This window comes from Phascolarctos cinereus, unplaced genomic scaffold (assembly GCF_003287225.1).
Source record: "Phascolarctos cinereus isolate Bilbo 61053 unplaced genomic scaffold, phaCin_HiC Scaffold_2;HRSCAF=192, whole genome shotgun sequence".
Lineage (NCBI taxonomy): Eukaryota > Metazoa > Chordata > Mammalia > Diprotodontia > Phascolarctidae > Phascolarctos > Phascolarctos cinereus.
The window spans coordinates 356,275,286-356,291,849 of NW_027555625.1; the positions used below are offsets into that span (position 1 = coordinate 356,275,286).

General features: G+C 37.1%; 1 protein-coding gene across 1 annotated transcript in view; it reads left to right on the forward strand.

The window, feature by feature from the left end:
- CDC42BPB (CDC42 binding protein kinase beta) overlaps positions 1-16,564 on the forward strand; it is a 145,064-nt gene that overhangs the window by 78,203 nt on the left and 50,297 nt on the right. The window contains exons 12-17 of the mRNA XM_020971138.2: positions 1,119-1,252; positions 5,485-5,595; positions 7,202-7,446; positions 7,597-7,702; positions 8,080-8,204; positions 14,946-15,051. Coding sequence (XP_020826797.1) covers positions 1,119-1,252; positions 5,485-5,595; positions 7,202-7,446; positions 7,597-7,702; positions 8,080-8,204; positions 14,946-15,051 — 827 coding nt within the window. The remainder of the gene's footprint in view (positions 1-1,118; positions 1,253-5,484; positions 5,596-7,201; positions 7,447-7,596; positions 7,703-8,079; positions 8,205-14,945; positions 15,052-16,564) is intronic.

The following is a 16,564-nucleotide window of genomic DNA, read 5'->3' on the forward strand; positions in this document are numbered from 1 at the left end:
GAAAATTTTTTCCTACCTTTTTGACTGTATGTCTACTAGGCAGTGGGTTGTCTGGCTTATAAAATTTTGTCAATTATCCAGTGATTTTGGATGTCAGACTTTTCTCAGAGTTATATGACACAAAGTTGTTTTTTTTCATTTATCATAGCTTTATTTTTCCCTACATTGTCTAGAAGCTTTAAAATCAAAATTGTTTGTCTTTATAATCTCTTCTGTTCTTTGTCCAAACCTGAGTTTTTTTCCTTGATCATAGTTGTAAAAGATATAGACTTCCATTCTCTTCTAATTTTTTGTGGCGTAGCTTTTTATATTTTGATTGCTTATCCATTTGAAATTTATCATGATAATAAGATGTTAGTCTAAACTAATTTTCTGCCAAGCTGTTGTTTTTCTCAGTAGCCTTTGTCAAATTGTTTTTTCTGCCACCTCCTCCACCCTATATTGAGAACAGGACAGATAGTAGGAACTCAGCAAATATTCTGATTGATGCACTATTCAAACAGGACAAAGAGTACTTGGCATATATCATTGGAGTTAAGTGACTTGCCCAAGGTCACACAGCTAATAAATGTCAAGTGTCTGAGGCCAGATTTGAACTCAGGTTCTCCTGACTCCAAGACTGGAGCTCTATCCACTGTGCCACTTAGCTGCCCCTTGTACTTCATTCTCAAAGGGGACCATGACATCAGGGAGGTAATGCCATGACTTTGTGAATTGAATTTAAGTGAGGGAGGGCTGGCTGTGCAAAGTCACCAGCCTCATTTTCTCCTCTGGAGCCATCTGGACCCAGTGGCAAGGTATAGATCAGGATGACTGGAGATGGCCCCACACCTTTCTGTTTATTTAGAACACAACTGACATTCTAGCAGCCTTTCTAGTCTTAAAAATTTAGGCTAAGAGCAAGGTTTTTACCTACTAAGGTCAAGAGTACATCAAAATAAAGATAATTGGGAAAAGGGAACTAATAAGATTATAAAATTTATTGTAAATAACTCATTTGAATATACATTTACATGTACTCCTCTCTGTAGATACTCATGTATATTTTTGAATGGGTACATACACATTGTTCAGTCTATATAAAGGAACACAAAATTGACGAAAAAACTTTTGTCCAGATTCCAATAGGCTGGAGCGACGACTTGAGGATGCAGTGACACTTCGCCAGGAGCATGAAGATTCCACACACAGACTGAAGGGCCTAGAAAAGCAGCTCCGAGTGCTTCGGCAAGAAAAGGAGGATATGCAGAAGGTAGTCAGGCTTCTAGTTGTTGGGGGTGGGGGGCACATACCCATTTGAAAAATGATTGATTTACATACCTACTTAATGACATACTCTTTAGAAAGTTTTAAAAAATGTTTTCCATCATAATCTATAAGTGTTTGACTACTACTTTCAAGTTTTTCTCAGCACAGCTGCTTACCTAAAAAAGCAGCTCTCCATTTGAGTTCACTTAACTCTGTCACAAAAAAAAAAATTCATTTTCTAATAATGACAGGAAATCTATAGATCTTACCCAGCCAAATAAGCTTGATGTATGGATATGCAAAGGATGTGTGCTTTCATCAACATGGGAAATTCCAGAAGTAGAAATTTTTTCCACCAATTTGAAGACAACCTGTCTATGACTTTGTAGTTGAAATCTACAGTTACTCAAGGCACATAGAGATTAAGTGGCTTTCCCAGGGTCACATGGTAAATGTCAGAGGCAGGTGTGTCTCCCCTACACCATGCTGTCTATATCTGTCTATCTATGTCGTGCTATCTTTTAGCTCAATAGTTATTTTAAAGTAATATATTGTTACTATGGTTAGGCTTCATTTGTAAGTTCTAGTAGGGAAGAAGAAAATGTCCTTTAGCATTCAAAGTTTCTCCCATGGCTATGTTAGAACTTCAAGGTTTATGCAGAGCTACAGCTTAGTTTTGTCCACATTTGTTAGATGAAGCCTGACTCTGCCTGCACCTGTTCTTGTGAATTTGTTTTCATTGTAGAAGTAAGCTTATGCAAGAAGTTATCTGCTAAATTTGTTTTTCCTTCAACTACATTATTCAGTTGTTTTGCCATAGTAATTATGATAGATTATGTACCTTATAGGTCAGATGTGTGAAACTCATGGTCCTTAGGCCTCAACCGAAGCTTCTGCAGAGGAAACTAGATTAAAATATAATTGGGAAATGTTTAGCAAAATAAATAGAAATACAATACAGTATAAATAATGTTAATTTGTGATTTTCTAAGTTAATATGTGGGTTGCAGGGATCGGTTTCTATTTGAGCTTGACACAGTTATAGATGATTATCTAATTACACCATTAATTTTAAATTATTCCATAGTATGATAAAAATTGAATGCCTAGGCAAACTTTCGTAGAGATTTTTGTGGTTGAAGCTCCTTGTCAAAAAGAAAAAAAAAATCCATCTTTTTTTCCTTTGAAACAGTAATTTTTTTTCACCTATAAAATTCTAAGCAAATTTAGTTTTGAAGTAGTGTTCATATTTGATGTTATAAATTTTGCATTTTTATTCAGTTAGAAGTCTCATGCACATGACATTCAACTGACTCATGATCCTTCCTATTTCCTTATAATCTTCCCAGTCACCCTATGAACATCTCGTGACTTGCTTCCTTATCAGTCAGTTGAGGAGTTATTAAGTGACTACTCTGTTCCAGGCACTGTACTAGGTACTTAGAAGTATACAGACAATAAAGAAACAGTTTTCGCACTTAAGAAATCTTTATTCCACTATGGGATGCAGCATGTATATGTTTAACATATGTAACATAAATACAAGGTAATTTAGAGAAAGAGGCATTACTAGCTGCGAGGCTCAAAGAAGGCCTCGTATCGTAGGTGACATGAATTGGTCTTTAAAAGGAGTCTAGGAATTCTGAGAGGTAGAAGTGAGGAGGGCATGTATTACAGGCACATTCGTGAGGACTCCTTGCACAAAACCACAGAACTGAGATAAAATGTCCTCTGTTCAAAATAACGAGTAGCCCGTTCGGCTAGGTTGTAGAGTGCACAAAGGGGAGTAATTTGTAACAAGTTTGGAAAGAGTGGCTAGGTCAAGAGAGGGAAAGGCTTTAGGTGTCAAACGTAGGAGTTTGTATTTGATCCTAGAGGCTTCAGGAAGCACTGGAGCTTTTTGAGCAGGGGAGTGACCAGTGCAGATAGGTACTTCAGAAATATCACTGGAGCAATTTAGTGGAGGACAGATTGGAACAAGGAGATACTGGAGGCACAGAGATCAGTATGGGAGCTATTGCTGGATTCTAATTGAGAGTGATGAAAACTTGAGTTCGGCTGTTGGTATGAGTGAATAAGAGGTGGGGCAGGTTGGCACCTTTCTGTGGTTTAGAGAGATTTTGTAAATGAAATTGTATATTATTGTTTTCTTTTAGCAACTGGTTGAAGCTTCAGAAAGATTAAAATCTCAGACCAAAGAACTCAAAGATGCCCATCAACAGAGAAAGTTGGCCATGCAGGAGTTTTCAGAGCTCAATGAGCGGATGGCAGACCTCCGGTCACAAAAGCAGAAGATATCTCGACAGCTTCGTGACAAAGAAGAGGAGGTGGAAGTAGTCATGCAAAAAATTGATTCAATGAGACAAGAAATCCGTAAATCTGAGAAAGCAGAAAGGAGGTAGCATGGCATATATTTAAATATAATAGATTGTCTCTAATCAGCCTTGGTAAATCAGTGTATTCTCAAAACATTCTTTTTTAAAAATGGAACGCATACATTGTTTTTAAATAGTGTCTTAAAAAAATTTTATTTGAAGCCAAACACCTTGGTTTGCCAAAGTAAAAAATGTACGTATATATATATGTATACATATATGTGTGTGTGTGTGTGTGTGTGTGTATGTACACACACATATATATGTATGTATATATACACAGACACATATAACACACTTTACGACTTTCATCAGAATTTTGTTTTGAAGTTCTTATAGTAGTTCCTATATAATAAATTTTAAAAAAATATTTAATTATAGAATCAGGGAGATTAGAGTTGGAAAGGGACCTTAGAATTTATTTATTTCAACTTCATAGCCTTTACAGAATCCCAGGAAATTCAACTTAGAAAGAACTTTAGAGATCATTTCTAGCCCGGCTCCCTTGATGAGGAAATAGAGAGGTGAGCAGACCAGCTCTGTGGTTCCATAGCTAGTTTGTTGCAGAAGCAGGATTCAAATCCAGCTCTTTAGATTTCAAGTTCATAATGCTCTTTCCATGTACTACAATGCCACAGTGCTGCTTAGTTGAAGAAACTAAGGTCCAGAGAAGGGGAAATAACTTGCCCAGAATCACATAGTAAATTCATGGTAGAGCCAAGGCTAGACTTGTGTGTGTGGGGAGGGTAATGGGGGTTAAGAGTCACACAGTAAGTGTTACATGTCTGAGGTCGGATTTGAACCCAGGTCTTCCTGACTCCAGGGCTGATGCTCTATCCACTGCGCCACCTAGCTGTCTCTCCCTAGACTTCATATTTCTTGATTTCCAGTCCACTGTTCTTTACACTATATCATAATGCCTTTTTTTTTTGTTTGGTTTGTTTTGTTAGGCAATTTTGCCTTTTGTTAGGCAGTGGGGTTAAGTGACTTGCCCAGGTCACACAGCTAATACATGTTATGTGTCTGAGACCAGATTTGAATTCAGGTCCTCCTGAATCCAGGGCCAGTGCTCTATCCACCGTACCGCCTGGCTGCCCCCCGTAATGCCTTTTTTAAAAAAAATTTAAGCGGAGCATACTTTAGTGTGTAGCAAAAGTACTTACATAAAGTATGCTCAAGTTGTATAAAAGGAAGATGGAGAAAACAATAAATAGTAAATTTATGTTCCTGCCATTTGGTTACTATAAATATTCTGCATTGCTGTAAATATGAAGATAATAGTTGGTGCTTACTTATTTCCTTAAGATAAGTCTTAAGGATCAAAGTGAATTATTTTATTTTTATCATGCTAAATTGTAATATACATTTGCAGGTCATTTTAATTTGTATATTTAATGTTTTTCTCAACCAAATGTAATCTTTTTGTGAAATTATACTTTCTTTTAAATGCTTTTATGTTTCAATATTTACCTCAAAATCTCATGGTTTTTTTTCCCTCAAAAGCTGTTTACTTCCATTCATACATTTTTATTGTAATCTAATGATCTTTGGAGAATAATCTGCCTTGTACCTTTGACTTTCAGTTAAGAATCAGTTTTCTAGAGAGCAAATTGTTTTCCTTATTTGTCATTTTCCCATAGAAACCTATTCTTCGATATAAATCATTGACTTAGAATCTTTGTTTTACTTCAGATAAGCCGATCTTTGTGGGCTGCAAAGTATATTTCTCAGTCTTTGGCTATGGTAGGAGGTAGAATGATCTTCAGGATTTTAGTGTCTTTGGTTTCCCTTGGGAGAGAGGATGAATTGGTGTAATAAACATTATAACAAATAAACATCAAGCTTCTTTTTCCTCTGTTAGCTCGAATCTCGACTTGAAGATGCAATTGCAGAGGCATCAAAGGAGCGTAAGCTTCGTGAACATAGTGAGAGCTTCTCTAAGCAAGTGGAAAGTGAACTGGAGGCCCTTAAGGTGATGGTGATTGTTTTTAAATAGAGATAAGAATAGAATAAAATCAGTAACTGGATCTGCCATTGTAGATTGCATACAAGTCAGGAACATATTAGTGCATTTGCAGGAATCCACAGTACATTGTGGTAGGTGGATGCTTTGGAAGATATGAAGAAATATAAGACATGATCTTTGCTTTCACTTAATTTCCTCTTGTCGCACGGGATATAAATAGTCAACCCATCTGTTTGTAATCCTTTTAATTCATATTTTTTCTTTTAAATATAAAAAGTTCTTTTTATATAAATTGCATTTTATAGTTGCTGTTTTAATTTGCTATCAGAGCATTTTAGTTTATGTTAAACTGCATTAAGTTTAAAGCTAATGCAGTGTTACCCTAAATACACAATCCTTGGAAATGAAGGAGAGGCTAGCCTGATCATTGCTTTGGTGGAGGGGTAGGAATAAGTGATTGGCTATTAGATTGTGTGTACCAGATAGTTTAGTTGGTGAGAAAATGGGACTGAGGCCAAGAGGAAAGACTTGATATCTGGAAGAGCCATTTTAGTTTTACATTCAGGAAAAACAATTATATAACCATAGACTTTACCCTTAAACTTATCTTTAATTTATTTATATTTTTATATGAGGTAGTTGGGGTTAAGTGACTTGCCCAGAGTCACACAGCTAGTAAGTGTCGTGTGTCTGATGCTGGATTTGAACTCAGATCCTCCTGACTCCAGGGCCAATACTCTATCCACTGCACCTCCTAGCTGCCCCACCCTTAAACTTATTGAATCTTAGAGTTTTAAAATGATCCCATAGGTCATCTAATATAATACCTTACCTGAAGTATGAATTTACTCCTAACTATATGCCACTGGAGGACCACATGAGAAGGTATGGATGGTTCAGTGCAGAGATACTTGGAAAAACAATTTAGAGCCTATGCTATAGTATGATAGTTCAGGATCCCAGTGGTCAGATAACACAACACAGGCCTAAGAGTGCCTCAGAGTCCATTAAAATAAGAAAGATTTTTCTCTTGGGGAGAGAAGGGTACAGAGAACACCTGTATAAAATTGTGCTTGAGGACTGACATTTAAATTTATATCATCATAATAACTGACATTTATATCATGCTTTAAGGTATACATTATCTCATTTGAATAAATAGAAAAGCATTTAAGTACTTACTTTGTGCTTGGCATTGTGCTAAGCTTTGGGGATACAGCTGTCAAAAACAAGATAGTCCTTGTCCCCAAGAGCGTTATATTTTAATGGGGAAGAAAACACATAGGAAAATGGCAGCCAGGGAGGAATATTTTAGTGTGGAAAATGACAGAACTTTAAATTAATTTGGGGAATAGCCAACTGGAGCTGGCTAGAAGATGGTAGAGGGAAGAATAGGTACTGCAGGTATTCACCATTTTGCAAAACAAAGTCTCACAAAAGAAAATGAGTCTTAGAGAGTTTGAGACTTACCTACTTACCTGTGATCCACTTGTGTGTTACATAGTAAGTCTCAGAAGTGGAACTTGAAACCATGTATCACCTAATTCTAGCCCTCTTTCTGCTATACTATGCAGCCTTTTTTGTATTTTCTGACGTTTTAAATTGTCTCCAGATAAAGCAAGGAATCCGTGGATCAGGTGTTACTTTAGAACATCAGCAGGAAATTTCCAAAATAAAATCTGAACTTGAGAAGAAAGTTTTGTTTTATGAAGAGGAATTGGTCAGGCGAGAGGCCTCTCATGTTCTAGAAGTCAAAAATGTGAAAAAGGAAGTGCACGATTCAGAAAGCCATCAGTTAGCACTTCAGAAAGAAATCTTAATGTTAAAAGATAAATTGGAAAAGTCAAAACGGGAAAGGTAAGTTTCTATGTTCATTTAAGAAATGTGCCTACAATGCACTGTGCTGACCCTGAATAGTATTGTGAAAAATGCTATGGTTTACTAAAAAAAGGGGAAGATAAATTCATTGGTACTAAACTTTTTTATATTTTCCCTTCTTTGCCTTAGACATAATGAGATGGAGGAGGCAGTAGGGACAGTAAAAGATAAATATGAGCGAGAAAGAGCAATGCTGTTTGAAGAGAACAAGAAATTAACAACTGAAACTGAAAGGGTAATTAAAGATATATAATGATTACTTTTCATGAATGTTTTAATCGTCTAATATCTTTGAAGCTTGTTATTGTTTTAATGGTACTAATTTTTAGAATCAAGTGAGTATCTGATTTAGCCTTTTAAAGGGGATATTTTCAATCTATAAGAAACTGTTCCGTTTTAACTTAAAAGGAATTCAGCCAATCAAAACATTTTATCTTGAAGTTAGAAAATAAACATGGCTTTTCATTATTTGGGAAATTTTAATAATGAAAATTAAGAACAGAATTATTTTAAATTTTAGTTCAGTTGTTGCAAAAAAGCCATCTTGTTAGTACTGAGTGCTCAAATCACATCAATTTGACTAATTTTATAGTAAAAATAATTTCATTTCAGCTTTGTGCATTTGTGGATAAACTAACAGCTCAAAACAGGCAACTAGAAGATGAACTTCAAGATTTGGCAGCTAAGAAGGATTCAGTTGCCCACTGGGAAGCCCAGATTGCAGAAATTATTCAGTGGTACGTGCTAACTCACGATCCCGTAGATATCTAAACAATGTGCAAACATTTAAAAAAATAATAATTAAAATTATCTTGATGAATATGAGCACTGGATTTGGAGTCAGAAGTTCTGGGTTTCTGTCTTACCTCTAACCCTTACTAGCCATGTGACAGTGGAGGGAAGGAAGGAAACAAGTGCTCTTACTATATGCTAGGTGCTAAGTTCTGGGGATACAAATAGAAGCAAAAAGATAGACTGTCTGCCCTCATGGAGCTTACGTTCTAATAGGGAAAAATAACACATAAAAGGAAGCTAGAAGGTGGGGAGAAGAGGGAAGGACTGAAGATTTTGAAATCTAGGTAATAAAGGATAAAGCTTGGAGGGAAATGAAGGCTGGCTGGCCTGGGCCAGTGCCAGGAGGAATTCATTGTTTGGAGAAAGAGGGATACTCCAGGTTGAGAAGGCCACAGAGTGGTTGGATGTGTCCAAGGTAAAGAGATCCCAGGTATACTGGGGGGGGAGTTCCAGAATAAGACAGCAGTTCAGGCTTGGCTTTGAAATCTAGAAAGTCTGGAGCAAAGCTGAGAGGAGAATAAAAGCAGTGGGCAAGTGTTAGTGCCTTGGTTTCCTCTGCTGAAAAATAGGAATAATAATACTTTTATAACCTTCCCTAAAGGGTTGAATTCTGGAAAGATCTACTAAATGGCTGCTTTGTGCAAAGCTGTATGCTAAGACATTGTTCCTGCCCTCCTAGAGTGAGAGACTAGCATTTGAAAACCTTGATCCAACCTATTTTTTCCAGGCTTATTTTGCGTTATAAATTGGGTTTGCCTGTTGCCCATATACAATACTGTTTATCCTAACTCTGTGCCTTTGATTTACTATTCCCTATACTTGGAATACAGCTCCTCTTCACTTTCCTCTTTTATATTTCCTAATTCCCTTCAGCTTAAGCTCTACGTTCTACATGAAGCTTTTTGATTCCTTCAGCTGCTGACGCTTTATCATCAAAATTCCCTTTTATTTATTTTGTATACTCTTCTATGTGTACATGTTGTCTTCCTCATAGAATGTAAGTTCTTTAAGGACAGAGATTATTTCATTTGTCTTTGGGCCTTCCATACCCAGTATATAGGGGTAAGGACTAAAGCTATGATTTCTCCATTTATTGGGAACTCAGGATGTAATAGAGATAGGAGTTGAACTCAGAACTTCCTGGCTTCAAGGCCAACTCTATCCAGTATCCCACATTGTACTTCACCTTGTACATTAGAAAGTACTTATTATAGACTATCGCATAATAGGTGCATAAAGAGATGTATGGACAAAGTGCTATGTTAAATCCAGGGATGAAAAGATCATTATTGACTGGGACTATTAGGGAAGGTATCTTTACAGAAGTGGTATCTAAGTCTGGCTTAGGGTAGAAATTTTTCATTTTATTTTTTGTTTGTCATTGTATCCGAAGTGGCTGATACAATACTTTGCACATAATAGTTGCTTAATAAGTACTTGTTGAATTAGATTGGACTGGAATTCTGTGGGCAGAGGGGAGTTCTAGATGTGGGAAGCCATATGGGGAAAGATAGATGGGTAAAATAGTACCAGATTGTTTAAGTTCTTGAATGTAATTCAAAAAAATGACTTTTATCCATTGGGTGGTGTGGTTTTGAGTATTTTGACATCACTAGATGTATGTGATTAGTCAGGCAGTTGTATGAAAGATGCTGTAATATGGAGGGAGAGAGTGATGGCGGAGAGATCTTTTTGAAATCTATGATAATGTAGATAGGTGGTAATGAGGGCCTTGTGCTAGGTAGTTAGGCGAGGCAGGAATGGATGAGGAAAACATTATGAGTGTAAAAACAGCGGTTCTTAACAATGTATTAGATGTGTGATATGAAGACAGAAGAGTCAAAGATTACACAAAAGTTTGATATATGAGAAAGATGAGATAAATGACTAGAACCACTGAAATAGTGAAGTCAGAAGGAACTGAAAATTTGAGTGAAAACATAAGCTCCATTATCCTGTCTTTTGAGTTTAAGGTGCTGAGGGAGTTGGGTAGGGAAGAGAATAGGCATTTGTATACCACCTGTTATGTGCCAGTCACTGTGCTAAAATGCTTTACAAATTTTATATCATTAATCCTCATAATAGCCCTATAATGTAGGTGCTATCATTATCCCTATTTTACAGTTGAGGAAACTGAGACAGAGATTGAGTGACTTGCCTAGAGTCACAGAGCTAGTATCTGAGGCCAAATTTGAACTCCCATCTTTTGACCCTAGGCCCTGCATTCTGTTGCTGCGCCACCTATATGCTGAGATAGTCAGATAATGATGTTCATTTTTGAGATGTGGGTTTTGAACTTAGAAGAGAAGTTAAGGCTAAAAGTCTAAATTTGGGAGTTATTTGCATAGGAATGATAATTTAATCTGTTGTAGTGAATGAGATTTTTCATTGGAGAGGGGATAGTGAAAGAAAAGAAAGGGCTTTCAAGATAGAACTTGGAAGAACATCCATGCTAAGGAATCATTTTTTTCAACAAATTTTTAAAAATTAATTTATTTTGATTTATTGGCAATCACTTCCATAAGCTTTTGAGTTTAAAATTTTTCTCTCTCTCCCTCCCCAAGGCGGCGCACAATCTGATATAGGCTTTACATATACGTTCCTATTAAACATAGTTTCACATGAGTCATGTTGTAAGTAAGAATTAGAACCAATAGGAGGAGCCACAAGAAAGAGGGAAAAAAATAGTAAATAGTATGCTTCGATCTGCATTCAAACTCCATAGTTCTTTCTTTGGATGTGGATAGCATTTTCCATCATGAGACTTTTGGAGATGTCTTAGATCCTTGTATTACTGTGTGCAACATTCTCCTAGTTCTGTTCACTTCACACAGCATCAGTCTGTACAGGTCTTTCCAGCTTTTTCTGAAGTCCACATGCTCATCATTTCTTATAGCACAATAGTATTCCATTGCATTCATATACCACAACTTGTTCAGCCATTCCCCAGTTGATGAGCATTCCCTCAATTTCTAATTCTTGGCCACCACAAAAAGTGCTGCTATAAATATTTTTGTACGTGTGGGTCCTTTTCTTTTTTTTATGATCTCTTTGGGATACATCCCTAGAAGTGGGTATCGCTGGGTCAGAGGGTATGCAGATTTTTATAGCCCTTTGGGCATAGTTTCAAATTGCTCTCCAAAATGGTTGGATCATTTCACAACTCTACCAACCATACATTAGTGTTCCAATTTTCCCACACCTTTTCCAACATTTATCATTTTCCTGTTTTGTCATGTTGGCCAGTCTGATAGGTGTGATGTGGTACTTCAGAGTTGTTTTGATTTGCATTTCTCTAATCAATAGTGATTTAGAGCATTTTTTCATGTGACTACAGATGGCCTTAATTTCTTCATCTGAGAACTGTCTGTTCATATCCTTTGACCATTTATCAATTGGGGAATGACTTGTATTCTTGTAAAGTTGACTTAGTTCTCTATATATTTTAGAAATGAGGCCCTTATCAGACATTGGTTGTAAATATTCTTTCCCAGTTTTTTGCTTCCCTCTTAATCTTGGTTGCTTTGGCTTTGTTTGTGCAAAAATGTTTCAATTTAATGTAATCAAAATTATCCATTTTGCATTTTATAATGTTCTCTATCTCCTGTTTGGTCATGAATTCTTCTGTTCTCCATAAATCTGACAGGTAAACTATTCCTTGCTCTCCCAGTTTGTTTATAGTATCAGCCTTTATATCTAAATCATGAACCCATTTTGACTTCATTTTGGTATATGGTGTAAGATTTTGGTCTATGCCTAGTTTCTGCCATACTCTTCCCAGTTTTCCCAGCAGTTTTTGTCCAGTAGTGAGTTCTTATCCCAGAAGCTGGGATCTTTGGGTTTATCAAATGGTAAATGACTATAGTCATTGACTACTATGTCTTGCATACCTAATCTGTTCCTTTGATCTGCCACTCTGTTTCTTACATGCGAAGGAATCATTGAAGAGGACATAAAAAGAAGAGCAGTTAGTAAGAGGAGAATCAGAAGAAAGGAAGAAAGCTGCCTTGGAGGAGTTGTCATCAGCAAAGGCTGCAAGGACAGTGTCTATAGGCAGATAGGAAGAAGCCGCCAGAGAGTGAGAGATTGAGCAATTGAGTTTGAAGGAGATTATGGATATGCTTACTTGAGGTCCAGAAGTAGTCAGGAATGGTTTCAAGGACACAGGTAAAGGTAAAAAGAAGATAGGATGATGACAATGGTGAAGTTTGGGAAATGGGAGTTGAGAGAACTCCTAAAGGGTATCTTCTTAGTGAAGTAGGAAGCTATTGTAAGTATTGGAGGTAGAACTGTGGTTGGGCTCTAGAGCAGTGAAGAAAAGATTTTGTGTGGTCACTAGCTAATGAAATAGGGAATCAATAAGACTAGATTAAGATTGCTGGGCACCAGCATTGGTTCCACTGAAGTTAGGCTGGGAATAGGCAGAGAGGAAGAGAGTAAAGGGAAGAACAGATTTCATGGTTGTGACCAGTAAGTCATCAAAGTGGAAAGTCATAAATTCAAGGCTGGGTGTAGAGACAAATGAGACAGAAGGACTAGATTGAGGGACCAGAGGTCATATGGAGGACAAACAATAGGTTAATGTAAATGATGAGGTAGGAGATAGAACAAGATATGGAATTTCAAATATCAGAACCTTAGAAGTGCTAAAAATATACGAGCTTATGTGTGAATGTGACGATGTGCAACAGGAATAGAGAAGGAACTGTCCAAGGCTTTGAGGTTGATAGCATGAGTTGGGGTAGAGAAAACTGTGTATCAGATAATAAGTCAATAGTGAAAGTTGGGATAAATGTTAACAAAGATAAGGAAAGAGTAGTATGAATAGTTTGCACTGTACTTCAAAGGAATAAAGGTTACTGAGAAATAACATTGAAGGATATGGTAGGTGAAAGATGAAATGACTAAGGAAACAAAGATTTGATCTTCTGAGCATATGGATTTTTTAAGCAGTACATGTTAATTGATTAATTAACAAAGTGGAACTAGACCTCTAGCTTAGGCCTGGACCCTAAATGCAGGAGGAGATAGCTTTTTATATGTTAAAAACAATTAATCAAATAAGGTGGATTAGTTAAAAGGAAACAATACATTAGATAACCTAATCTCTAATTGGAAGAAAGATTAGGGACTTTCCAAGTTGGGAGGGGGAAGAGTGAAGAGGTGCAATTTCCTGAATTCTGGGGGAAAAAAAAGATGCCCTAACCCTCCTCAGTTTATGTAAACTGTAAGAGCAACGTGGAAACAATAAGTGATTGATTAGTGTGGGGCCAGTTTTTAGATAAGACACATAGGTTGCTTGAGACGTACAATTGTGTGCAAACTTCATGCATCAGTCTTTGGATCTGACTGAGTTTCTGGTCAGCATAACCTAGATGCTTGGTTAAAGGAGTCTAACAGCAGAGGTAGTCTGGTTTCCTAGCTATGCGGAGTTAGGTTCAACCAATGCAATGAGGTTTTCTCCCAGTTGTCACAATTGAATGAAGTTTTCTCACCAGACGGAAGTTGGACTAGACCCATAATTGAATAGAAAGGGAGCTGAGCCACAAGGCAGAGTCAGAGCGGTTCACTCCATTAACTACTTGCCTCCCGATCCCCTCAGTTCCCTCAGGAATTGATATGGAAGCAGAGACATGGAACAAATGATGTAACGTTCCCTCCTTCCTTTGTATGAGAGTAAGAGCAAGGGAGTGAACAGACATAACGTTCAGTATTATAGGGTTTTTTTTGAGGCTAGAGCAGAGTTTCCACAGAGTATAGTGATGTTAGGAGAGTTGCTGTCAGAAAAGTATACTGTTATAAAAAATATAGGTCTTTAGAATTGGAAGGGACCTAATAAATTTTCTACTGTAGTTGATAAATGAAGAGGCTGAGGGAGATGGTGACTTGTCCACAGTCAAAACAAACAGCAAGTAGGAAAGCAGAGATTTGAACACTGATCCTTTGACTCCCAATTCAGAACTTTTCCTACCATGCTGCATTACCTCTCACGTTCTGAATTACTTTACCTTTTACATCTAGGTTTATTTAGTTCTGTCTTTCATAACACCAGCAGTTTGATTTTTTTTTTAAATGCCAAAGCATATTTTCTCTAGCTATTTAAGTTATTTGTTCAGTCATTTCAGTCGTGTCTGAATCTTTATGACCCCCATTTGGCAAAGATAATGGAGAGGTTTGCCATTATCTCCAACTCATTTTACAGATGAGGAAAATGAGGCAAATAGGACCAAGTGACTTGCTACAGGTCACATAGCTAATGAGTGTGTGAGGCCATATTTGAACTCAGGACAGGGGGGCTTGCTGACTCCAGTCCCAGCACTCTATCCACTGTGCTATCTAGGTGCCCTGTTTAAAGTTTTAGGCTTGAATAAAATTATTTTTAGTATTCTAGTATTCTACGTATATCTGATATTTTGCATATAGGAATGATTAATGGAGGACTGTGAATCCATATAAGGGTATCAGAAATTTCCACTGTATTAGTCAATGAACGTTTGTTATTATACTCATGTGCTATTAATATGTTTTGGCTAAGTTACTGTAAATGTAAAAATTGAGGTGACTTTTGTCCCAATATGAAAGGGAAGAAGCATTCTTCTTTTTTAACTATTGTTTGAATGTCAGTATTAGTGATATGTATACTAGTATAAAATAGTTAAGTCTGTATTATATTGTCCTGCCAGGGTAAGTGATGAAAAGGATGCCCGTGGATATCTTCAGGCCTTAGCTTCCAAGATGACAGAAGAACTCGAATCATTGAGAAGCTCTAGTTTAGGATCGAGGACACTGGTAAGCTATTAGTTCATTATTATTAATTGTCTTCCTTTGCTATTGAGACAGCTGAGTGCCACATAGATAGAGCTCTGGGCCTAGAAATCCAGTCTCAGGTAATTACAAGGTCTATGACCCTGGACAAGTCACTGAACCTCTTTCTGCCTCATTTTCTTCATCTTTAAAATGGGGATCATAACATCACCTATCTCCTTGGGTACTTGTGAGGTTAAAATGAGTAGTCATTTCTGTTAGAACTCATCATATGAGTTCCCAGAAAGCAAAATTGCGAATAAAAACCACAGGTTTTATGGGGAAAATGAGATTGGCAGCACAATGGTCAAAAATTTCATCAGTGACACATCTGTAGAAGATATGGACCAAATAAAAAATGTTAGCACAGTTTTATACGTGTTAAATGGTTAATATATACGTAAATACTGTAGCCTTGGTCTGCCACCAGGCCTGTGTTTGGGTTCCCAGGAGCCTGGAGTTAGCAGAGTCTAGAGCAGATCAGCACCTAACAGACAGGAGCAGCACAGGCCACGATAGAAGTGGGGTCAAGTCCCAGCTAGGGGTTGGGTCCCGGCTAGGAGCTGGAGATTGGGGTAGTGCAGAACAGCCCTCCTTTGAGGGCACAAGTCCACTTGCCCCAGAACATAGACTGTAAATATGGCACTTTACCTTGGCTGTGAAAGTAGGTACCAGAAGGATCACAGCTTGTGAGTTATTGTGACACGGTGCAGTTTTCTGCATCCTTATTTACTGTTTCTTCTGGAAGAAATGAATCATAAGCTAACTCAAGATTTGAGCTATGCTCAAAATGTTCCCTAATAGATCAAATTGGTATTTTCAAAATAAATATTATATCGGAACTGATTATATTTGTAAAGTACTATTTAAATGCTAGCTGTTATTAATTCCAGCACTGGCTGTATTCACTCATTCTGACAAAGTTGAGCTTTACCTCTGAACTTTATCCATTTTAAAACCCAGCTGAAATGCTTACTTCCTTTATGATTCAGCCTTTCCTGATCAGCCCAAGTTGCTTTAATTTTCCAATTATTTTATTTTATTATTGCACTCAGGGTTAAGTGACTTGCCCAGGGTCACCCTGCATAGTTCAGACAGTAAAGTGTCTCAGTCCGGATTTGAACTCGGGTCCTCCTGACTCCAGGGCTGGTGCTCTATCCACTGCACCAGCTAGCTGCCCCTAATTTTCCATTCTTAGTTCTTTTTTTATATGGCTACTGGTAATTTGTGTTTCTTTAAAATCACCTGTTCAAGGCACTTTTCAAAGGAAAAAATCCATAGCCATATGAAGCATGTCACTAGTAATTAAGAGAAATACAAGTTAAAACTATTCCATTACCTCACATTTATTAGATTAGCTAAGTTGACAAAGAAGGAAAATGACAAATGCTGGAAGGACCCTGGAAAAGCAGATACTTTAATGTGTTGTTGGTGGAGCTGTGAAGTGATCCAATCAAAGTAAAAAGATGACATGAATGTAATTTTTTAGCATTTGAAA